The sequence below is a fragment of the Trichoplax adhaerens genome, genomic scaffold (genome assembly GCF_000150275.1).
Source record: "Trichoplax adhaerens TRIADscaffold_6 genomic scaffold, whole genome shotgun sequence".
Lineage (NCBI taxonomy): Eukaryota > Metazoa > Placozoa > Uniplacotomia > Trichoplacea > Trichoplacidae > Trichoplax > Trichoplax adhaerens.
The window spans coordinates 1,668,905-1,694,970 of NW_002060948.1; the positions used below are offsets into that span (position 1 = coordinate 1,668,905).

At 35.2% G+C, this 26,066-nt stretch overlaps 5 protein-coding genes across 5 annotated transcripts in view; 3 read left to right on the top strand and 2 right to left on the bottom strand.

The window, feature by feature from the left end:
• Window positions 1-1,236: 1,236 nt before the first annotated feature.
• Window positions 1,237-2,292, top strand: TRIADDRAFT_3259 (uncharacterized protein; the record flags this gene model as incomplete). Its single annotated transcript, XM_002113247.1, has 1 exon — window positions 1,237-2,292. A coding segment is annotated over one exon (1,056 nt), but the record flags the coding sequence as incomplete, so codon positions are not given.
• Window positions 2,293-2,980: 688 nt separating this feature from the next.
• On the bottom strand, window positions 2,981-6,189 carry TRIADDRAFT_26735 (uncharacterized protein; the record flags this gene model as incomplete). The annotated part of the gene is made up of 10 exons (XM_002113605.1): window positions 2,981-3,205; window positions 3,288-3,431; window positions 3,537-3,759; window positions 3,878-4,047; window positions 4,184-4,410; window positions 4,570-4,641; window positions 4,894-4,946; window positions 5,044-5,132; window positions 5,407-5,670; window positions 5,998-6,189. The coding sequence occupies 10 exons, from the start codon at window positions 6,187-6,189 to the stop codon at window positions 2,981-2,983; spliced, it is 1,659 nt and encodes a 552-aa protein (XP_002113641.1).
• A 4,262-nt stretch (window positions 6,190-10,451) lies between these two features.
• On the top strand, window positions 10,452-20,914 carry TRIADDRAFT_26322 (uncharacterized protein; the record flags this gene model as incomplete). Its single annotated transcript, XM_002113248.1, has 25 exons — window positions 10,452-10,574; window positions 11,308-11,519; window positions 12,253-12,301; window positions 12,758-12,817; window positions 13,091-13,240; window positions 13,412-13,570; window positions 13,809-13,976; window positions 14,041-14,314; window positions 14,422-14,798; window positions 14,980-15,238; window positions 15,305-15,404; window positions 15,488-15,597; window positions 15,702-15,952; window positions 16,024-16,224; window positions 16,306-16,374; window positions 16,483-16,764; window positions 16,878-17,555; window positions 17,679-17,931; window positions 18,028-18,131; window positions 18,225-18,302; window positions 18,409-18,477; window positions 18,564-18,743; window positions 18,819-20,162; window positions 20,281-20,494; window positions 20,589-20,914. The coding sequence occupies 25 exons, from the start codon at window positions 10,452-10,454 to the stop codon at window positions 20,912-20,914; spliced, it is 6,090 nt and encodes a 2,029-aa protein (XP_002113284.1).
• A 1,510-nt stretch (window positions 20,915-22,424) lies between these two features.
• TRIADDRAFT_57278 (uncharacterized protein) lies at window positions 22,425-23,930 on the bottom strand (the record flags this gene model as incomplete). Its single annotated transcript, XM_002113606.1, has 4 exons — window positions 22,425-22,569; window positions 22,779-22,842; window positions 23,004-23,109; window positions 23,892-23,930. The coding sequence occupies 4 exons, from the start codon at window positions 23,928-23,930 to the stop codon at window positions 22,425-22,427; spliced, it is 354 nt and encodes a 117-aa protein (XP_002113642.1).
• Window positions 23,931-25,659: 1,729 nt separating this feature from the next.
• The window catches only part of TRIADDRAFT_57279 (uncharacterized protein), a gene marked incomplete at both ends in the record, with an annotated part of 4,685 nt that continues 4,278 nt past the window's right edge, over window positions 25,660-26,066 (top strand). The window contains 2 exons of the mRNA XM_002113249.1: window positions 25,660-25,790; window positions 25,949-26,024. Of these exons, the coding sequence (XP_002113285.1) occupies window positions 25,660-25,790; window positions 25,949-26,024 (207 nt within the window). The remainder of the gene's footprint in view (window positions 25,791-25,948; window positions 26,025-26,066) is intronic.

Genomic DNA, 26,066 nt, shown 5'->3' on the forward strand with positions numbered 1-26,066 from the left:
TTCAAGAGTGAAAATTCTATACTGTGTAGTGTATTATGTATCCTTTACCACTACTACTATGTGAGAAAACAGCAAGAAAAGTAACCTTGATACGTTCACTGACTATACTGTAGTATAGCAATTGCATTAGTGGATTGTACAGTATACTGCCAAAGGAAGGAATCCGTCAAATCCTCCTCCCGATCTTGCTGCATCCGTCCGAGGGTTAGTTACAAATTGAAATCGCCAATGGATCCATCATTTATGCCATTTCAATATGGCCTATGAGATAGATGGCGTATTTTACTTCATTATTTCGTTACTGTAAGTCTGTAGCAAGGGTATAAAATAGTAGGTGTTGGTAGTGTATAGAATGGCCAAGGTAAATGGATGGTTATGCTTAATAATGCTATGCTGTTGTCAAGGCATTTTTGCAGCTAAAATTGTCGCTTACTCGCATGAGTCGTTTAGTCATGCTGAAAATATTATGGCTATTGGTCGTGAAATGACTCAACGAGGACATCAATTCTCGTTATTGGTATCATCAATTACTGCCGAGAAGATCCATACTAGTGTAAAGGGTATCAAGATCGTACCGTATCCAGCAACTACCTCATTTCAACAACATGTCGAATGCATTTCAATGGTCATCAAGAATAAATTGAATGTTTCTTGGGAGTGCATGGGAATATTGTTTGGTAGTTGTGATGGTATCGTTTCTGATATGGAAGCAGTATTACAGCTGAAAAAAGATGCAGGTTAAGTATTAATAGGGGTTTACATTGCATTGTGATTTTCTACTGCACATCCGGCACAATCGTTGTAGTGATCGCATATAACTTTATATCCAAGTCAACGAGAGCGATAATAATAACGATTACTGTACGCTTATATGGAAACTCTAGTACTGCATGTTTCATTAATTATTTATTAAGCAAATAGCTGTGCAACACGTTTTCTTCTTCTAACAATTGCTTAAATAGATGGATTCAGTGGCATGTCGTGAATCATAAAACCTGTAACACTTAAATATATAGATCTCAGCTTTTCCCTGTTTACCTTTGAAATAGTCTTTTGGAGCTGAATGAAATGATTTCAATAAATTGATAATCTAAGCGTATTATTCGATGTCACCGTCGAATATCTAGAATTCTATAGAAAGGTAGTAGTCTAATTTACGAATTGATGGTAATGCCTAGATTATTAAAATTTTATTCGTAGCTAACTTGTTAACTATAAATTTATTCCCTTGGTCTAGATCTGCTATTAGTAGATATTACTTCAGTATGCAGCGGCATAGTGGATGGAATTTTGAATATTTCTAAAGTCATTGCTTATTCCCCTGCTGGCTTTATCGACCCATCGTTAAGTCGATTATTTCATATTCCTGCGTCTCCTTCTTACGTTCCAACTGTGATAGTAGATTATTCCAATAAGATGACATTTTTTCAACGTCTTCATAATAGCCTTACTTATGTTGCTATGGTTATACTGAGATCCGCATTTGATCCGTCTGTACAGGCAATGTATGAAAAATTGGTTAATTCATCCTTTAAAAGTTACGGTCAACTTCGTCCTAGTATGCTTATTGTTAGTACAGATTTTGCTATAGATTATCCACGTCCTATCACTCCGGCTACTAAAGTTGTTGGAGCTTTGTTACCGCATGCTCCTTTAAAATTACCCCAAGAATTGAGCGATTTTGCCGAGTTATTACATAATGATAGTCAAGATTTCGCAATTGTGTCTTTTGGAACGCTAGTTTCCAAAGCAATGGATAATATTATTGACTTTCAAGCTATAGGTCGTGTACTATCACGATTGCCGATGAAGGTCATTTGGAAATATCATCATCAGATTGATGATTTAGGTGATAATGTGAAAGTGGTATCTTGGTTTCCACAAAATGATTTATTAGCGCATAGAAATTGTAAATTATTTGTTACTCATTGTGGATTGAATAGTATGTATGAAAGTGCATATCATGGAGTGCCGATGGTGGCGGTGCCATTATTTGCAGATCAACCATCTAACGCTCAGCGAATTAAATCGGCTGGAATAGGAGAAATTGTATTGTTTAAGGAATTAAATGAACAATCTTTAAACGATGCCATTTTAAAGGTGTATAAGAATCCAGAGATGGCTACGAAATGCTCTACAATATCTAATATAATGAGAGACAGACCAGGTAACCGAACACCTGTTGAAGAAGTTGGAGACTGGATTGAGTTCGCAATAAGACACGATGGCGGGCGTCATCTAAATCTTGCAGCATCGCAATTAAGATGGTACGAATTGTACATGATTGATGTTGCTCTTGTCTTGATCATAATAATAGTGATGATTTATAAAATCACAACACGCCTTGCTAGTTTAACATATATTTTTACTCGGAATAGATTTCTATCAAGTTAAATGAACACCATTGTTATTATATTACTCTGGGAAAAATAATCTTAAAAACTATAGGGACATTAAGCGGCAATTTTACACTTATAATACCCGGTATCTTCCTTTACATTGCATTTTAATAATTTTGGATAATAATTATATTTTGGTATATATTAAGGCAATTTCTACACATATGAGCAGTAAAAAAATTTGAGTAGCTTAAGCTGTGCAATTTCTTACGTACTATTTATTGATAGGGTTATTCATATACAATACAACTATGAGGTAATCTTGCAACAAAATCAAATTTTTTACAATCATTTTATTCTTATACGTTGGTATGTGTAGAATTATTGCTGTAATATCATGTTTTTAATGTATTTATCTGTTACGTAATTTATATCACGATAATTATATATCAGAATAAATAAAAAGTATTATTTCATCGCTGTGATTATATATACGGATAAATTAAAACTATCCGGGATAGTGTTGTAGTTTGATGTAAGGATCAAAGCCATATAAAGAAATTACAAATCATCAGGTAAAGATTACTGCAGTAATTTCGATTAGTACAACTTTTATGTTGATGCTAGCTTTTAATCAACGTTCATTTGTCCTCATTTATAATAGAGAGATACTTTAATTGATCTTGCTGCATTTGGAGGCAAATTTGGTATTTCTTTGCGTAGTATCGTTGCAGTTCTATATCTAGGTTAGGTTGGATAATTTCACCAGCTGAACTAAATGTCGCCATGACAGTCTTTAGATCGTATTTGGGCAAGGCTGCTGATACACCCAACATAGCAGAACCTAAAAGAACGGAATCTTCTTCCTATCGATTAAACAACAATTTTTTATTATGGACAGAGTGTTTAAACACATTTCTAACAAAATAGCTTGGATGAATTACGTACTTTCCCTAAAACGATGGGACATCCGGTTATATCAGCATGACATCGAAGAAAGAGGCTATTTTTACTTAGTCCACCACAAGCTAGTAATATCTTTATTTCGTGTCCATCTTTTGTCATAGCTTCTACGATTTGTTTAGTGCCAAACTAAAGTATAATACGTTACTTTGGTTAATATAAATACTATCATATCACATTGACTCGTTATTCTTATATACGCGTACACGATAAATTAAATGAGGAATAACTTACGGCTAGACTCTGCAGGGTTGAAAGATATTGGATAGCTAAATCGTGTAGTTCTGATGCTAAGGTTAATCCGCAAATCATTCCCTTTAGATTATGATTTGCTATTGGCGACCGATTGCCATGAAAATCGGGAAGAATGTGCATATTTGTTGTCAGATAGGCCCAATGACTCTTAATACCTTGATCAATAATGAACTGATTGAGATAGTCATATATACTGGTATTTCTGTAAAAAAAATGGAAATTTTACGCTGCGAATATCTTTTACAAGTTGTAATATAACTAAACAATCATGCGAATGTAGGCTGTATTGCATTAATAAAGTTTTCTTCTAATTCACTAACTTTTCTTGAGAAAGCTCCTTCAGTGTTGGAAAGAAGGGGTGTTTCTGTATCATAAAATCAACCAGCTTTCCGGTGACACTTTGCCCTCCTTCATTTAAATATAAACCTGGTAAAATCACACTATTAAAAGGTCCCCAGACCCCGGCCACATAATGAGGGTTGGATGTAATCTATATACAGTTAGAAGGAAGATGATGTAGCTGAAGAACTAGATTACAGCACAATATTTTAATGTAATTGATAGGAAATGCATCGATAAAGTTAAAACTTTTTGATAAACTACGTTTAGGTTATAAAGTAGCATACCGCCATATGACATGTAGATGTGCCACAAATAAGAGATAATCGGGACGTTAAATCTTTATTCTTGCATTGCATTCTAGTTAAATCGATCCCAGCTATCCCTAAGCAACCAGCATAAGCATCAACTAATGACGCACCTACAGCAGTACCAACCGCCAGGCCAAGTTCTGAGGCAGCTTTGACTGTTAGGCCTTTTCCGATTGGTTGTCCAGGAAATGCAATATTCTTGCCTGATAAAAATAGAGTATGAGATATTCGCATATCATACTTAGTAGGGATAGTAGGATGCAATGATTTAACATATACTTCAGTTTAACTAGTTAAATAATCAACAAAGTGATTATTTTATCTTGGGATGCAATTGTCTACGGATTTCGTTACTGATGTACCTCCAATCCTTTCATAGCTCTCAATAATGAAGTCGTCTAAACCGATAGTTTGCCAGAAATCGTCAAGCCATCCTTCCATGAAATTGTCTATTAAATAGAAAATGTATAGTAATTGCATGGGCAAATTTATTGCCTAGCATTAATAGAATCATTCACTTAGAAATCATCTGCCCCTATATACGAGCTTGGGCTATATTTTATGCATGCAAGTGGATTAGTTACTTTACTGTACTGCGGTGTATAAGCATAACATAAACTGTACGATGACTGATTTAAACACACTGATTTGATCAGCGTTCATCTACAACAATATTAACGGCTAACCTTGCTTATCTTTATATTCGTAATTCCATTTACAAACCAGGCAGCATAAAGATCTAAATTGATATAATATCGATACCATAATGGTAGTTATCGACTTGTTACAGTTATGTCACACTAATAAGGTTTAAAATGGCGAATAGATTAGTTAACCTTGTAAGAGCTCCAGTTGCCTTAAACGATAAGAAATCAGGCAAATCGAAGAAATGGGCTGCTTTCTTCCAGCATTGATTGTGTAAATTCTAAAGCGATCATTTATGAAAATTTTTTTTCTTCAATTGCTATCATGCATGTATAGTAATTATTGTAATGATCTGTATCTTGTAATACCTTGTTTACATCAGCGATGTACAGTAATCCATTTTATGAGTACTGTAGTACTGTACTGTGCATCGATTTTAGAAACATGCAATATATTATAGTACATCATTCCACATTATGTAATCGCAATACTCAAACCAATGTGTTACCGTAAACTATCTACTAAGCTGTTTACTGTTCTTATGTGTATGTTACCTTTTTCAACCATAGCAATTTAGGAGCTTGCATCTCAGGTGATATCGTACCACCTAAATAACTTAGGAGATGATGCTCTGTAGCATTGATTAATTCCGCTTCTTTAATAGCTCGATGATCTAACCACATTACAATATTGCAATCAGGATTGGCATCTGGGGATATGGTCACAGGTTGTAATTGCTCGTCTAGAACTACCATAGAACATGTAGCATCGAAGCCAATGCCACCGATGGCATCTCGATCTATACCTTGTGTCACCTCCTAAATACGTAGTGGTAGTAGAAATGGCAATCAATGCTATAAAGAGATTCAATGATCTATTTGTAACAGTGATACTTGTTTACTACGATGAAATGCACATTAGAGTGGTGATGCATCATAGCAGAATGCGTTACATACATTATCGTTATTTTATTTAATCAGTATCTATTCGAATATACACGCAGACCGTTGCTTGTAACACGAAAAACAATCCGTTCCACTACCACGCCAGGTTGGCGATTTCAACGATTGCAACAAGCTCCTTAATATCGTATTGCCTTATCGAACAACACATTTAATCAACATGATGGGAATTTGTTGACAAACCTTGACTACTAAGCAGCATGCTTGCCAGATATTTTCTGAAGATTGTTGATAATAATCTTCTTTAGGTTGCCATATTTGTATCGATTGAGTGGCTCTACATTTGATACAACCTTTGTGATCGATCAATGCAGCTCTTACGCTGGTTGTGCCCACATCAACACCGATGAAATATCGAAATTGGCCTAATTCCATGAATTGAAAGGTTAAAAGAAGCTTTCAAATGAATCGGTGTGCACTATCACTTCCAATAGAATATGACAATTCTCAAGTTGTGCGATGACCACAAGTCTGTTCGCTGGTTCTCTCTTGGATTAGTGGTTACGATAGTATCTGCAGCAAGCAGAAGTGCTTTGCGCTGATCTTCTTCGCTATTTTACTGTAAACAAGGCCAGCTGCAACCTCCAAAACTCTGTCTGATGCCGTACAGAACTGTACATTTAGTGAGTGTACAAGCAAATCGTATAGTACCGAAAGAGTCGTTGGTTACAACTATGGTCCCAATACTGTTACTGTACTACTACGGTATAATCAACGATACTCCATGAATGAAATCATTCCATACTAAACTGCTGATCGTAAAAATCAAGACTAATTAATTGATGATATAGAATTATGTATAAATTATTTTTCATGGCATGCAAAAGTGCATGGACGAGTATGGAAGTTGCTAGCTGTTTATACTAAACTGCCCAATACCAGTGCAGTATTGATTGATTGATTTCATTAGGGGTTAATAGCATGCAAAAGTGCATGGACGAGTATGGAAGTTGCTAGCTGTTTATACTAAACTGCCCAATACCAGTGCAGTATTGATTGATTGATTTCATTAGGGGTTAATAGCATGCAAAAGTGCATGGACGAGTATGGAAGTTGCTAGCTGTTTATACTAAACTGCCCAATACCAGTGCAGTATTGATTGATTGATTTCATTAGGGGTTAATAGCATGCAAAAGTGCATGGACGAGTATGGAAGTTGCTAGCTGTTTATACTAAACTGCCCAATACCAGTACAGTATTGATTTCATTAGGGGTTAATAGCATACAAAAGTGCATAGACGAGTATGGAAGCTGCTAGTTATCTTATACGAAACTGCTCAATACCAATATTGATTGATTTCATCAAGGGTTAATAGCATGCAAAAATGCATGGACGAATATGGAAGCTGTTAGTTATCTTATACGAAACTGCTCAATACCAATACATTATTGATTGATTTCACAAGTCACTAGTGCAAACTCCCGTCGCTTTGCTGACGGTTTACGATAATGTGCTCATTTAACAGATAGCATTATCATTTGATAGACCTGGCAGAGGTTTAGTAACTTTATACCGTAATACATTATTGATTGATTTCATAAGTCATTAGGAGCATGCAAAAGTGCATGGACGAGTATGGAAGCTGTTAGTTATCTTATACTAAACTGCTCAATACCAATATAGATTGATTTCATCAAGAGTTAATAGCATGCAAAAGTACATGGACGAGTATGGAAGCTGTTAGTTATCTAATACTAAACTGCTTAATACCAATATTGATTGATTTCATCAAGAGTTAATAGCATGCAAAAGTACATGGACGAGTATGGAAGCTGTTAGTTATCTTATACTAAACTGCTTAATACCAATATTGATTGATTTCATCAAGAGTTAATAGCATGCAAAAATACATGGACGAGTATGGAAGCTGTTAGTTATCTTATACTAAATTGCTCAATACCAATACATTATTGATTGATTTCATAAGTGTTTAGGAGTATGCAAAAGTGCATGGACGAGTATGGAAGCTGCTAGCAAATAACAGACCGAATGAATTGAATCCATACTGTAGATAGTGTTGGATATTCGTTGCGAATACGATGCTGTGGATGACTAGAAGAAATCTTTGGTATTCTTCTGGTGGTCCATGACTTTGCATTGACATGAAGGTCTACCGGATTCCATGAATGAAATCATTCCATATTAATTGCCAATATTTTCACCAAGAATACGCCAATAATGAATACATACTTGTAGACATGCAGGGCTAAAACATCGTACAGATAGATAACCTTTATGGTCTGGGATTCAGTGAATGAAATCATTCCATACTAGACGGCTCAAGAATATTCGCCATCAACATACAATAGTGCATATACTCTTATATGCGTACTATGCATAGACTTGGCTAAGGTCTGGGTTCATTAGATGAAATCATTCCATGCTAGACAGCTCGATATCCACATTTTCACTAGCAGCATGCAAATAGCAAATAGTGTAGACGTAGAGTCTAAGATCAGCCACTCAATAGGTGAAATCATGTCATTCTACGCATCAATACTAACGTTATTTACACAGCATATTTTCATCGACAGTATGCAAACATTTTATAGTAACTCAAGCTAACATCATTAATGATATAATCATGCTGGACTACGAATCGATACTCGTCCACCAGTCCTGGCCTGGCCCATCCTGATTTTATTGATTTATTATTTTTTTCCTACGATACGATCGTACTTGTTTTTATTTGTTTTGCAGCATAAGGTTACTGGATCGTTTCTGACTTGTTATCCTCTTGTACCATCTTGTTGAATACGATATGACTATCGTCTTCATAAACCCAAAAATGGATGGAATGTTGAAGTTATCACAGTAAACTACCGACACACTATATGCGTCGATGTACAATACGTTCGTCGAGGCCCAATCTGCAGATGTTTAGATTAGATCCAATGCCTTAACATTCTGTGAAATGTTCATTTTTCTTAGTTCCATGAGCGGCTCGGGAATACCTCTAATAGTATAATTACAGATCGTGAATACTTATACCTTACATAAATCAATTTTGTAGTTGCTATATAGGGTCATAAGGAGTAATGTACTAGATTTTTTTTGAAATATCTAAAGTTCTTACTCCAAAGGTGGTGTGTAATAAGAGTAATGCACTTTTATGTAACAAGAGTGGCTAAAGGAAGCACCTTCTTGCATTGAAATACTCCAATTTTGTAGTTGCTATAGTGTATGCTGCAGGGACATAAGGAAAATAATCATGAATTTTTTCCCAAATCCTTGACTGTATTATACATCAAAGTTCTAGCAAATACCCAATTCTCATCGCAAAAGCCAGTATACAAAGTAACACCTACGGCCTAATTTCAGTGAAATACTAATTTCTTTCTCCTCATCTGATCGGCAAAATGTAGCCAAGTGAGTCTGACTCCATCATAGTTCTACTCCTTGTCTCCCACTCTCCACTTTGTTCCAGGTTGTTTTGAGCCATTAAAAGCCCCTAACAGTATAGTACTGTACCAGGAAGTACTTCACTATGATTTCTCCCCTCCAATTTGAGGAGAGAAATCTTAGTTGAGTAGTCCCTGCCGTGTTATTATTTTTTAGTATAGGGGAAAATTTTGAATTGTGGCTTCATTTTGAGAAAGAAATCTTGCTGGAGTCGTTCGTGCCTAACTGTACAGCGTCTTGACCGGTTTGGCTTGACGTTGTTGTTGTTTGTTTTTAATAGAGAGAAAATTTTGAATTACGGCTTCATTTTGAGAGAGAAATGTTCCCGGAGTCATTCGTGCCTAACTGTACAGAGTCTTGACCGGCTTAGCTAGACTTGTTTTTTTTTATTAGTAGAGGGAAAATTTCGAATTGCGACTTCATTTTGAGAGAAAAATCTTCCCGGAGTCATTCGTGCCTAACTATACAGAGTCTTGACCTCCGGCTTGGGTTGACGTTGTTGTTGTTTTTAGTGGAGGGAAAATTTTGAATTACGGCTTCATTTTGAGAGAGAAAGCTTCCCGGAGTCATTCGTGCCTAACTGTACAGAGTCTTGACCGGCTTGGCAAGACTTGTTTTTTTTATTAGTAGAGGGAAAATTTCGCGAATTGCGGCTTCATTTTGAGAGAGAAATCTTGCCAGAGTCTTTCTTGCCCAACTGTACAGAGAGCCTTGACCCCCGGGCTTGGCTTGACTTGCCATGGACGACCACTGGAGATGATTGGAGTCTGTCTACTCGAGCATAGTATCGACTAGTCTATGCTGCTATACATGGAACACTACCCTTACTAATATCCTCCATCTATGACTGTCAACACTAGAGTCGGTGCGACAGTCTGCCAGGTGTGTCGCATCAAGGTGACGCGTAGCAGAGGTAGTGGGCGGCGTGGTAGTGTAGCGTCTGCTGTCTCATCTTGCTAGTGTGCGCACGCTGAACGTCCATGGGCATACGATTTCTATCAACTGGGAAGTCGTCCATTGTACAGCTTACTCTACCGTCACGCATCATTCACTCGACGATCGCTTCAACCATCGTATCGAAGCGAGTCTATGGACTGACTGGACGTTGCACGTCAGTTCAATGTGGATCGTGTTCAAGCCGTCTGCATGGAGACGAAAATTTCCTACCTAATCCTGGAATATCAACATTAACTAAGATTAAATCAATAATATTACCAAATAGACTGCAACAATCATGGAAAGAGGATTCCTACCGCTTAATAAAAAGGAATATGAGAATTTACCAGGTGAAAAACGATCAAGTTATGCCTGCCAATGGTTGCAAAATTTACATCAATGGCTTATAGCAGCACCCAAGGTAGGACGGTAACGATAGGGTGTCTTCTTGTAGGAGGTAGCCCACTGATAGGATACATAGATGTTACGCTATTTCTTAAGCTAAATGGAAAGAGTTCATCTTCAATATGATTATAGTGATCCATTCTTGAATGTCGATCAATCATCACTAGGCAGTTATAAGATCAAAAACATCGGCAGGAAATTGAATTTCTCCCTTTGCTTTGAAGATGACAGTATTTCCACAACAGTGTTTTTATTCATCGACATCTTGTAGACTACTGTAGAGTGGATGTAGTATTGTGTTGATGGAGGCAGGAAAGAACATTGCATACAATCTAGTAAAAGACTCTATCTGCTTGTTCATGTATTCATAGTCAACAGTAGTGAAAGTCATGGAACTTGTATCGACTGCGAGATTACTTAAACAGAAGTAATCTCCAATTTCAATGGAGGATGATGTTGATGCTACTAGTTTCCATACCATATTTGTCTTTTACTGACCTCTAAAGTATGCCTTCTCCGCCACTTGATCATATTATACAAGACGTAATCATTCCTGGTAGTGGATCATCACCGTAAATTAATAATATATGACGCTCATTTACGGTAGATTGCAGTCATTTTAAACTAGCCAAATTGAACTAAATTGTAAATTTTTACCTTGACACATATCCTATCAATGATGATCAAGGATGATTGATAAAATTCTCTTGAAATACCAATAACATGCATTCAAACTTGTTTTATTCAAGGCTAATATCAAGCCTAAACAGAAAGAGATTGTCGAAACTTTGCAATCTCTATTTACTGAACCTGTTGGTCAACCTGTTCTTCATTTACTTGGTAAATGTTTGGCAACAGTTTACAGTGTTGGAGATACATCTCGATTATTAGAGTCGATCAATTACTGTGTCGATATTATGCGCCTAAAAGATGATTCAACTAATATCCTTGGTAGTAAATTGTAAGTACTTAATTAATTCATGCAATAGTATAACATAAGTCGAAATCAACTTTGTCTTATAATAGTTGCTAAAGGTTATACAAATCTTGCCCTACATTTCCATACCTATTCGCCTACGGTATATAAATTAATTATCGATTAAACACAATACTGTACTATACTCTAGAATCTAGATTGGACAGAGGTACAAAAGATGCACAGAACATGCATAGAGTAAAGTACAATATTGTCCATCGCCCGTTTCTTCGTTAATCTAGTTAAAGTACTTGTAATACTAATACATCGATACTGCATCGCCTGTCATTGTAATTGCCTAGTATTACTCTAAGCTTTCTTTCTCATTGAGTAAAATAGTCTGTAAATAACCCTTTATGACCAGATGAATTGCATAATGATGATAATATATAGTATATATTGCTGCTCATTCATGTACTCTATAATTTAAATCAAATGTCTAAAGTTCAATTCAATAATGTTATTCTAAATCTGCTAATGTAATAGTCTAGTTCATTCACATTGTGATAAGTACATTACAATAAAAACTCAATTTTAAAACAACTGCAAGGTATAATACAGTATAACTAATTATATCTGTATAAGCTAAGTCTTAATGGCTTTCTTGTTAATACAGTATGGCGAAAGAATTGAAATGAAATAAAGCTCTTCTCAAATTGACCAAGATATAAATCATTCTTGAATGCATCTAATTAATTCCTTTTTCACCTCATTATAGAGCAGCAGTGATTTGTATTGGATGTTTATATGAGAAAATGGGCAAAATGGTAAGCTTCTCCGTAATAAAATTTGTTGACATATGAGTATAGTAAGATAGTATTGCATGTATTAATTATTTTTTGTATCATAAAACTATCTTGGACAAATTATTGGATATAATTGATCATTAATAATTCATTGAGTAAGAAACAATATTACTTCGTGAGTTCTAGTAGCATGTCATTGCTAGTTAATCGCTATAATCATTAAAAGTATAAACGTCCCTTCTCATCAGTGTAGCCGAGATATATCTATATAGCAGGTGATGTAATGATTAGGTAACACTGTGCACAACTTATTGACGATCTACTATTGCAATAAAGGGATACAAGTCACTGTAATGTATCAAAAATTAGTCTAAAACTTGATATATGTATTTGTGTATTTTACAATGAACAAACTTTCTTTGAATCATATGAATTATTATGATATTTAAACCATTATACTTTTTCTGATCGTCTTAGTTTGGATTCACCCTAAATGATGCTGTACAATCTCTACTTCGATACTTGAAAGTAGCAGAGGTATTCTAATAAGTTATAAATGTAGATACAGTAATTGCTATAATTTAATAAATATTTAAGCAAATATTGCAAAAATTTAATATAAAATAATCGTTTCAAAATTACTTTATCTTTCTACCTTAAATCATTCTCAATGTTTGACTATTACAACTTATAAATTAACTTTCATTTATAGTATCTTTGCTTAAATAAGACTATCAATAATACGGTAAACTTATTAGGTAACGTACACTACCTCTGTGTAAACTAATGAGCTTTGAACTGTTAATTCAGGCGGAAGGTCGTCGTGAAGTTATGGTTGCATTAGAAAAAATTTTATCCGATCTGGGGGCTTCAGCATCTTCCGTGTATAAAGATATTTATAAAGCTATTAAATATTATGCTTGTGATCGTGCATTAATTGTACGTGCCGCAAGTATAAACGTAAGTAACAGAGAGACCTATTTATGCAATTTCGATATCATTAAAATTTTACCCTTTTAATGCAGTTCTGCTGATTTAATCTATACTTAGTACGATCTCTTTTGTATCATTGACTATGTAAGTGTATGCACGGTATGTTTGAGCCCTAATTAAGTATATTTTTCTGAAAAGGTGGCCATTGCTATGGCAAAGGAAGCTCCGTTCTTATATACTACAGAGCTAGATAATATGGTATCGTTATGCTTTCGTGTTCTAGAAGGTTCAAATTATGATGTGCGCTGTGCAGTTGCGGAATTATTAGGCCAACTTGCTGCCATGACTCAGCATATGGTATGACTCTTAGAATTTGCAGTACGCATACTATGATAAAAAAATTTTAAATTTGTAATCTTACAGGAAATGTACAGTTATAACAATTCTATGAATTTGTACTTCCACTGGCTACAACATTACTAAACTTGTTTTTATCTCTATTTTTGTTGATAAATTTGGCCTAATTATATTATCACTTGTAATATTACATAAAGTTAAATCTGTGTAGTAAATATCTTTTCAATTAAATTTTAAGGCTCCTATCCGCAGTGTTTCTACCAAAACTAAGCGTGCTTCGTTGGATGATGTACTAAATTTGCTGTCTGCTGGCTTTATGAAAACTGGAACTGGTTTTCTAAAAAGCGGCAGTAGTGAATCACTAAAGGGTAATACAGCTTCAGAAGTTCGTGTGGGTGTTGCTCAGGTATGATTAATGAAAGCGATTGTATTGGAGTGCAAATGCTAATAACGTATTTTTAAATTCATAGGGTTATGTAGCCTTCTTTAAACTAATGGGTAGAAGATGGATTGAGCAAAATATGTCAAAAATAATTAATCATGTCATAGAAATTGTATCTATGCCGAAGGCTGCATCTAGTCATGTTCAGGCTGTATATCTTAGGCAATGCATCCTTTTCATACTCAGAAATGTACTTAATAAAATGCTTGGAGAGTCCTCTCAGTTGGTAGCTGTTAGGGAGCTGTTTAATATCATTTTCAAGAAAGCAAATTCTGCTCTATCGCTTAGCGATAGTGATAGTGGTAAATTCAAGGATATTTGGCACTAATTGGATTTTACTGGCTAATGTCAATTGTGCAACGGTTTGAATACAAATTTATTCTTTCATTTTTTTTATTAAAAATTGTAGGTTCCGAATTTATTGGCCTTTCGCATGTTCTTGTGTGCGGCTTGCTTGAGGTTGGGAATTTAATCCAATCCTTAGGCACTATCTCGAATCCGTTCTTAACGGAAAGTACCAATACTGGTAGTAATACTGTCTTAGAATCAATAAGCTCTGTAATGCTATTACCAAATGCTGGTGCACGTCTCGCTGCTGCTTGGTGCTTGCGTTGTATTGCTATTGCTTCCCCTTCGCAATTGACTCCTTTGTTGGATTGGTCCATGACGAAATTGAAAGAACTTAAATCATCACCAGAAGCTGTCATTGGTTATGCTCATATTTTAGCTGCTCTTGTAGGTGCAGTATCACACTGTCCATTAGGTATCCCTTCAGCGAAAGGCCGTGTAAGTATGGTACTATAATTTTAAATACCCATAATATTTATTATGATATGTAAACCTGTTTCAATAGGAATTATTCAAATATCTTAACTATATAGACAATACGATTTATGTTATATGATATACTATATTACTAGCACTATATAGTATTCACGCTTTTCTTTTTTTGCCTATACACCTATAGGACGTATTTTTATTAGCAAAAGATCTACTAACAACTCAGAATAATGAAAATATCCATCAACGATTACTAGGTGGATGGGCAATTGTTGGCGCACTTATGACTTTGGGTACTCCGTTTATTAGATTGCATTTGTCTGATCTCATCACATTATGGTCCAAAGCTTTCCCTAAATCTGATAAAGAAGCGGAGGAAGAAAAGAGTCGTGGTAATGCAGCCAGCTGGTTGATCATTTTAGAGAGTAGAGCTGGAGCTTTATGTGGTCAGTAAAATTGCAGACATTGTTTGCTTGTGGCTATTAATTAACACCTTACTAATCTGTTTTCAGCTATACGCAACTTTATTCATTATTGTGGAGATTTATTCACGGAAACTATATCTGGACAACTTATGGTTGGTATTGAGTATGCTGTTACATCATTACGCAGGTAATTTCATATGAGATTTTCATGTACTCTACATCGTAATGATGTCCTTAATACTTACAAAATTATTACTTGTATTCTTCTAGCCTTTCAACATTAGTAAAGAATTACACTGTACAAATGAAAGCGGCAACCGCAATGTTTCGTTTAAGATTGTACCAAACGCTGCACCTAATCAAGCCAGTTGTTTATGAAAGTAAATTGCATAAATGAATAACGATTTAAAATTATTGACGTATATTATGACGCAGTGTCATGAGTATAAGTCATCCAATTAAAATTTTTCATATCTATTATTAGGTCTTCTAAGAATTTTAGCTGAACAGTTGGTGCACGAATTTACCTTAAGTGACAATCATTCCAATACAACAACATCTCTATTGCGTAACATGTGCCATAAAGATGATACAATTATATTAGGATATTGGTTGGCAGATACCGACAGTAAGGCGGTAGAAGATCAGTTGCAGCCTAATAGTGCATCTGGTTCTGGCGCACTTGAACATGATCCAGCCTGTGTATATTCATATCAAGAAAACACTACAAATATGGTAATCAAATAGATACATTTTAATTTAAACTACGGTCACCCTAACCTATACTATTAATTGCGCAGATGCAGCCAACCCCAGGACCACTACCTTTGGGAGTTGCCGTCATTGATTCAGCTATTACTTTGTTTGGTGTTGTGTTTGTTAACGTTACTGAAAAGCAGCGAGTGCAACTGTTGGAACACTTTTCAACTTGTATCAAGCAATCTAAATCATCGCGACAACAAGCTGTTCAAATTAATATTTTTACCGCATTTCTTACAACGCTAAAGGTAATATATATATCTACACACTTACAATTACTAATCAAGCCATATTTATTTCTTATTATAATATATCTATATAATTGACAGGTGCTTTCAGAAGATAAAAAAGGACTTGGACAAGAAGATGTCCGCACACCAGCCTATAACTTGATTATGGTAGGGCATCAATGATTTATACTCATAGCTTATTTACGGCTACAAGCATGGTATCATCCCTGTTTATAATGTTATAATATACTAAGACATTTTGAAACAAACAATTAGTCCACCTTAGTAAATCCAGATTCGCTGTTGCGATGCGCTGCTGGAGAAGCTCTTGGTCGTATGGCACAGGTTGTCGGTTTTCCAGCATTTGTGGCTCAAACGGCTCAAAATTGCTTCGATAATTTGAAATCTACTCGAAACGGAATATCTAGGACGGGTCATTCACTTGCTCTTGGTTGCTTACATAGATATGTTGGTGGTATGGGATCAGGGCATCACTTGAAAACAAGCATAAGTATCCTGACAGCACTAGCACAAGATACCTCATCAACTTTAGTTCAGGTATATACGATACATGCACTCTGCTACTAGTATTAATTATTGATTCATGAAGACACACATATTGAATACAAATGCAAATTTTAACGTCACCTGAATATGTAAATGTCAAATAGGTATGGGCTTTACATGCATTAGCATTGATTGCTGATTCTGGAGGACCAATGTTTCGGTCGTATGTCGAACCAACGTTAAACATGGTCAGATTGTTATTGCTGTCAACTTCTTTAGCTGATGTTGAAGTTTATCAGTGTCTGGGAAAATGTTTAGCAGCTATGATAACAACTGTTGGCCCAGAGTTGCAAGATACGTCATCTAGCATAACCAAAGTTAGAGATGCCTGCTTTGCAGGATGTGTAATTATGCAGGAGCATCCACATGCTCTTGTAAAATTTGAAGCTATTAACTGTTTTCAACAGTTACACATGTTCGCATCAAAACATGTGGATTTAGCGTCATTAGTGCCGCGATTATGTTCAACCCTATCAAGTCCACATTTACAACTTCGTAGAGCTGCCGTTTCTTGTCTGCGTCAGTTTACGCAACGCGAAGCTCAACAAGTTTGTGTGTATGCGAAAACTGTTAGCAACACTATCAAGTCGGATGATAAAACTAGTAGTGCCTATCTTATTGGTCAGAAGGGCTTGGAAGGTGTTCTATTTGGGATGTTAGACAATGAATTTGATCCACAGTTAATTACAGATATAAAAGACATTCTTGTTAGTATTCTTATAACCCTTGCCCCAACCAATCTATCACATTGGTTGTACCTTTGTCGTGATATACTATCGGCTGTATCGTCAGATAAAGATCGTAAAGGAGGTAGTAAGGTTAGTAATCATATTAATATCATTTTTAGCTTATATATCATTATATTTTTATGAGTACTTCATAAAAGTAATCGTTTAAAATTGCAGAGCGGCAATGCTCCCTTAGCATCGAAATTATCTAATCAGGATAATGATGATGATGATGATGGCGAAGGCACGACAGATGATGCCAAATTTGCAGTTTCGTCAGAGCCTGAAAGTCATGCTGCAGTGGCGCCAAGGTGGCCTACTAGAGTTTTTGCACTTGAATGTACACGTAAAATAATGGATACATGTGCAGAAATTACAGAACACTTAGATATGACTTTAGCGCATCAAATGAAACAAGAGAAAAGAAGCGGTATAAAAATTCAACAAAATTATAAATTGTGTAATTTGAATGACTTTTATCCTTTAAGTAGAAATAATGGAAGTAAATATTCTATTTAAATTCTAGTTGACTATTTAGTAATGCATATCTCAACGTTGATTCGGATATCGTTCATTGCTGCAACTTCTAATGCAGATCAACTTCGTTTGGCAGGCTTAGATAGTTTACAGGTTACTGTATAATACGTTATTTCTGTGAATTAAATTTCTAATATTTACTTTAATAGCTCAGTTACTAATTGTTAAGTAAAATTTACCTTACAGGAAGTCATTCGGATTTTTGCCACAATCCCTGACGTGGAATTTCCCGGTCATGTCATTTTAGAGCAATATCAAGCTCAAGTAAGTTTTGCACAGCCACAATATTAGATATAACTTGTATGCTTTTATGAGTTAGAACATACTGAAGTATCACCAGTGAATTGAGCTTTGTATGAATTATTCATAGGTTGGTGCTGCTTTAAGACCAGCTTTTTCATCGGATACTCCACCGGATGTCACTGCTATGGCATGCGAGGTATGAAAATGAATCGTGATAATTTTATTTAAAAAGTACTTATTGTAATCTGCTGGGAAGTAATTTTTACTTCTTATAATCGTTAGGTTTGTAGTTCATGGTTGGGGAGCGGTGTTCTGCGTGATGTCAATGATTTGCGTAGGGTACAACAACTACTAGTTGCTTCCTTAGGCAAATTAAGATTCATTAAAGATGATTCTGGACAAACGTATAGTGAAAGTGCCTCAACAATGGAAAAACTTGCTGTCTTAAATGCTTGGGCTGAGGTAGACATCATGATGATTTGAATACTATAACTTATCTAGGACAATTATCTGAATAATCTACGCTGACCTTTTTAGGTGTATATAATCGCAATGAGACAGGAATCGATTGACGCCGATGGTGAGGGGTTTTCTGCCAACTCTGATGCTAATTTATCGGGGGAGCCAAGTTTAATTCATCTTGTTCAACCAGATTTAATTACGTTAAGCAAAAATTGGTTAGCTGTCCTTCGTGATTGTGCTTTACTGTCATTACCTTCTCAATTGTTGATGCACCTCCCCTCTTCAGGCGGTGTTTTCTTCAACCTGTCTAGTATGGAAGCCACACGCCCTCACTATAGGAGAGCATGGCCACCAATACTACATGCTACAGCGCTATGGCTAAATAATGGAGGTTTTCATAATTTAGAAAAGGAACCAGAGATATTTACTGCTGTTTTAAATATTAGAGGAGACGCCGCTGATCCTAAAAAATTTAAAAACGATCAATTTAATTTACTATTTGGTTTATGTATCGAGGCACTTTGCTCAGCTAAGACAGTTCAAGATCCCCGCACTGTAGCGGCTTGTTTGAATGCAATATATAATCTATTAGATTCAAAATGGACAAGGGAGGTGGTGACACAGGATGTCATGCTTGTAATCGAATTACTCAATGTAATACATAGATTACTACTAATGAGAGAGAACTTAGGGACACAAGTATTAGTTTTAGAGGTTGTAACTCAAACTGTTAAGTCCGTTAGAGAGAAATTAGAACGTGAGAAGTCATTAGCTAACAGCAAGGATAGTCTTGGTGAAGGTGGAGATACTGGAGATATTTTACCTGGAAGAAATGTTGCCTATGCTATTATGGAGGCTTGTGTTTGTGTTTTATTGCGCCAGATACCAAGTCTTAATCCTCCTGACGGTACGCCTAACTCGGCAGTTTCCCAACAATATCAAAGTAAACCTTCGGTACTAACTGAAAATGGAACGAAATTAGTTTGCGTTGCCATTGGAATACTTGCTTCCATACCAGATATTTGTTCTCCAGCGGGTAGTTTGACTGTATTACCGACGATTCTTTATCTTACAATTGGCGCTTTAACTGAAAGTGGCTGCGGTCGAGTTATAACTCCAGATCTGATCGTTAGTTCAGTTCTACAAGCGTTATGTCGTCTATTTTCCTCGTATCATCTACAAGATGTAGAAATCGGTGACGAATGGATTAGATTATTTCAAAGTTCTTTAGCTACGTTACTTCACGTGACAAATAAACAGAATCATGGACAGGTAATGGCTGGCTTAAGTAATAACAATCTATTGCAGTGTTTAGCAACCTTCATTCTATATGGGCCTAAAGCGGTAACTTTAACAGAATCTCTGCATAAAGATTGTACTTCTGTATTTGAGACATCACTGAAACAATCCGATCCTCAGGTAAGTAACATTATTTTTTAAAATGTGCAATAATCACGTACATTATTGAACGGAGAATGCCAGAATGGAATGTTTCTTTACTTATGAATAATCGTTTTTCTTTCATCTGCGAATACAGACTAAATTGCAATGCTTGCAAGTTTTATCGAAGATTTTTCAATGTACTGATGAAGAAATTGCGGTTCCTTACATCAGGATTTTAGCTCCTCATGTAATTATGATTATCCATGAGTCAAAGAACCAGAAACTTCAGAATGAGTTGCAGTTGAAGGTCTGTTCCGAGGCCATTATCATATTTATTCAACTGCTTGAACAAACGGATGAAATTTCCAGTAAGTTTTCTTTACGTTCTCAATACAAACTTTAAATTATTTTCATGTATCCAGCTTTGTTCTTATCTTAATTTTAATCTTTCTTACCTACTAGGATCTCATCTGCTAGTCTTGCTGATCCCAGTACTGATCGACTGCTTGCTGGATGCCAATGAATTCTCGAAAGCTACGAGTGCAGCCGTAAGTCTACATGACTATTCTCTGTCACAATTAATGAATATTGGTCCGAAACACCCGCAAGCCTTTAAAGCCATTATGGCTAATTCACCCAATTTAAAGCAACGCCTGGAATCCGCGATCAAGCACAAACAAAGTAGGACAGCTAAAAAACAATCAACTGCGACTGCTAGAGCGTCTCCTATTTCAACTACACCGACAATACAATTAAAGATGGATTTTAGTAACTTTAAAGGAAAGTAAAACGCTTTGTTATGTGCAATATTAATGCATGTATGAATTTGATTCTTTATAGAATTTAAGTCTGTACTCGTGTTTTAATCTTTGAGGCCTGAAATAGATATCTAAGTGCCATATCTAATAGTATGTCATTGACATGATGAACGAATAATCTACTTAAATGACTGCTATTTATTTACACTTGAGCTTATGTAATTAGAATCGCTTTATTCAAAGTGTTGTTGCTAGCTTGTTTATAATCTGAATACTTAAATGCAAAAGTATAACTTGTATGAAATATTATTCAGAAGTAATGGCCACTGATGGCACTATTTACATCAGGCTTTTGTGTCAGTACTACAAGTTGTCAATATTTTGTTGTTGCTGCCACGATAACATCCATGTGATGCGTTCGCTTAAAGAGTTCGTTTTTTAAATTTAAGGACTTTTCTATATATCAGGAAAATTTTAATTTATACGAGATTTGAAATTCTAATTTGTAGGATAATATATAATTAATTAATGATTGGACGAAATGATATATGCACGGCTATTTATCGATTTATCCTTGCAAATGAACTTATTGATACAGTTATATTCCTAGCATTAAATTCCTAGCACATGTATATAGTTTTATTTTAGGATGATGTTTAGTGAATAACAGAAATATGATTGCATCTGACGCTTAAAACAAACACTCGTTCTTTGTACAGTACATTTAAAGTGCTACTGAATAAATGATTATGTTTTGCATGACAATTTATCAAAAGTAATTGCTTTGCTTTGTAGCTGTGACACCTGATTTGTTATCGACATAATAAAAATGATGTTATATATACACATAAATACGTAGACGAATATATCCGATGATTTTATTTTTTGTAAAAACATTGCATCAACAGATACGAAAGTAGGCACGTTTAGCTAACTCTGCGTTGGAGTTTATTAACTGATTACCCTCCTTGTAGCTAACAGTGCAGTGGTGGACAATGTACTGATCGGAAAGCTAGAAGAAGAGGGAGAGATACTATCGTATAATCCAGCTGTCAATTTCATTTAAAATAGTAATAGCGTTCCATCGGCTTTAATGGTGTATACTAAGATATATGCACGATATAGATTAAATGCTGTTAATCATGGTTTAATGCAATTCTTAAGTATGAATCATACAATTAACATTATCCTATTTAAATTCAGTCCTACTCTTCAGTATACGTCGAATAACACATATGCGTACTATAAATATTACCGTAAGGGTATACGAGTGGAGCGTATGTGAGGATGATATTTATTAATAATTCATAAAATGATTTCAAATCAAATTATTGACCGATTCCATGAAGCTTCATGATCTCCCCTCGTATGTCCTTTGCATTTTTTATCAGCAGCTTTAGTAGCCATCTTATAACACATACATGATTAAATTAATGAATATACTTAAAACAATAAAGTTGCGAATGACATAAATTGATAAACTTTAAAATTTGATGAAAATTGTAAACAATTTCTGTTTTAGTTTCATATACTACAGAGCCTAACACTCAGAGATGTCTTGGTGATTATTCTTTTCATCTTCAGTCTCTGATTGCTTCCGAGCCAAATCAACTCTTGACTGATATGCGCCGACTATTTTACGTAGTCTTGCTCTTTCTTTGCTTACGTGGTAATTGCAATAAGTCCTAAAATGACATGTGATCATAAATTAATGCACCATTAAATTACATCAGTAAAATTCTACCGATATTATTAGTGTAATGCTGACATGTTTCATAATTTATAAACTAATTGTGGCTATTTTTACCAAGTAACGCATTAACAGCAATACGGTAATAACAAAGATGCAAACTTGAGACATGATGTAGCGTGGATAGTAAAGCAATTTTCTTACCAGAAAGATAAGGATACGACAGCAAATGATGCTACAGCATAATCACAAGACCTTCTAACAATTTCTATGAGAAATAAAGGCAAGTAATATTGGATTAGTACTCTATCTATAAAGTAGAACAGTGTATGTAGCTTCTACACTTTCATTCTATTAGGGAGGGATTCATGTCAGTAGATGGTTAGTATTGAAATTTCTACTTTATTTCAAGATCTTATTAATACTTACTAGTTCTAGTGAAGACTAAGGCTCCTACGACCAAACCGCCAGAAATTCCATACAGAAGCGAAGATCTTGCACAGGGTACTTTTTGATAGTCAAAGTGCCACCACTGCTAATCAAGAAACGGCTATTAGCTGTTTTCTTATAGATTATTACTATTTTATATACATTGTCGTAGAACTACTGCAATATGATCACGCCAGACACCTTTATATTTGTTATCGGTACGTATATTAATCTGCTCGCATTGAGAACGTATCAAGGTATAAAATACATTTCTAGTAGTAAATGCAAATAGTACGATATGTGTAACAATCTCAACAACATGATGTCAACATGTAGTCATCGTTATGGTATAACTACAGTATCCATTGTGTATCATCAAAGGGTCCTACAGGATATAGTCCTTGTATACTACGGCTCTAAGTTGCATCTCACGTAGAATAATATTGCAATGCATTGATATTTAAGAGCATACGTCCATATTGCATTGCTAGCAATGTCGCTGCAACAACTAGATAGCTAATAACTGAGATGAATTTGATCTTACAATATACAGTATAATTATGTCTATACGTTTTATCTAACAGTATTAGTACAAACATACTACAGCATAACTAACGGTATACTGTAGGATTATATATATTGATTGTACAGGATATCCTGTCGATCGAGGAACATCCATGGTTATTCTACGAGTGTCCTTGTAGCGTATAGGGCTAGCATAGGGGCTGCATTGATCATGTAGCCATGTATTGAAGACATCTGATAGTCAGATTATTATATCACTACCATAGTGGCTAGATAGAAAGAGCAGCTCAACGCTAACGCAATTCTCCTTCTCATCATCATGATCACTACTATGAAAGAGGAAGTTATTGGAGAACATTTTACCTTTCTTGCAGGCTTGGCTGAATTATCTACTTTATCCATTTGAAGCTAATCCATCATCCATGTAAAGCACAAAAATAAACATTAATATGAATTGAATGAAAAATAGATAAAGTGGATAATATTGTTGAAAACTTGATCTACATGTTTTTACCTGGATTTACACAATCTATAACGATCGATGATCGCTGAAGAGAGTCGTAAAAGCTGCTTCGGAGAACAATTTGAAGGCAGATCAAGCAAGCTCTTGCAGGACAGAAGGAATCCAGTCATAAATCAATTGGCCGGTAGGTATACAGCTCATTCATGAGTCCTTCCTTACTAACCTATCACACTACCAGTTACTATGGGATTTGATTGATGAACGACTGTGATTTGAGGCCTATGACTGTCATCGCGGAATCTTCGTGGCTACAGTACACAGAAACGGCCGTACTGTAGTTTACAGTACAGTGTACTGTACTACGCTCAATAATAAATAAATAATAATAATAATTAACATGGAGGCAAGAAACGCGTAGCTGCAAATTCTTTTAAAATTAACAACTAGCTTTTACTCTCTCTTTATTGTATTGAAAGAGGACGACGTATATTGCTGGAAATTGAACGCTGCAAGCTAAGTTTGGGTAAGAATGAATAGAATTGATAGGGGTTACCGTGGGCTGCAATTTTCAGCGGAATCTTTTCTATATTTGTTTAAAGTAGACATACAGTATACGACACCACAACATTTACTTTAAGTCCATAATAAACGATCGATTTAGTCACTTGAACAGGACTATGACTACGTCTTTGTATGAATCAACTAGCTATTTACGGCAAGTTGGATTGGGTTTTAGACATGTAACATGTTAGTCAGATGTAGTCAAGGCTTGGACAGTGGCAAGTATAGTAATGTGTCATTTGCATGAGCACTGAGCAGGTAGGGTAGATGTAGGGTTGTTTTGCAGTCATCAATTGCAGAGCTCTGCAATACAGTATAGACTACTGTTTGCCTTGATGGTCAACTCAGTGATTCAGACTCGTCTTGAGACTCTGAAGAGTATCAACTATTTATTAATTTAGCTTATTTTTCTAGAACTATATTCTACACTCTCAAACAGAGAGGCTAGTTCCAGAACTAGTCTATACTGTATAGACATAGATCGCTCGTCTTCTACACAGTACAGTATATACTGTATGTATATGCTACTATACTGTACTGTATATATATACAGTATACAGTAGATATATATATATATATATATGTATATTTATATGTTACTCTACATTATATATATACTGTACTGTATATACAATATAGAACATACAGTACAGTACTGTACAGTATACTGTATACTGTATGTATATGCTACTATACTGTAATGTATATATACCGTACAGTATACAGTAGATATATGTATGTATATATGTATATATATATGTATATGCATATGTTACTATACATTATATATATGTAGATGTAGATGTTACTCTACATTATATATATACTGTACTGTATATATACAGTATACTATATATATATATATATATATATGTATATGTATATGTATATGTTACTATACATTATATAACAGTACAATATGAATGTTCAATGTCTATGTAATGTACCATTATTATGATATTATACATTATATACGTTATATATAACAGTACTGTACGGTACAGTACTATCGCATCACGTAACAGTATCATACCAGCAGGCGCATAGTCACATGACCTATATATGTCGGGCCGGGCGGACGCTAGCAGACATAATCCTTCTTGCATGATGGAGGACGAATCGAGTGGATGCTTCGGCGTTCTTGAATATAACACTGCTAAGATTGTCCATATTAAAAGTAAAAAGATTGGAATCCTTTATCGATTAGTTCAGTTAATTATTGTTGGCTATGTTATAGGGTAAGTTGGATCAGAAAACAATCCAAAGGCGTCGTGATCGACCGATAGGCTAACAGTCCTGCAATCAATTGCAAAAATGCCCTCGATCGAGGCGATTTACTTGCCTGAAAATTGTCATCATTGCATGATTTATACTGCCTTTTCTATCATTATTCTAGTTATGCAATCGTCTACAAGAAAGGATATCAAATATTCGATCAAGTACAAAGTTCGGTCACTTCCAAAGTTAAAGGAGTGCGTTTACTAATTTTAGCCAAAGTGATCCATCGATTGGAA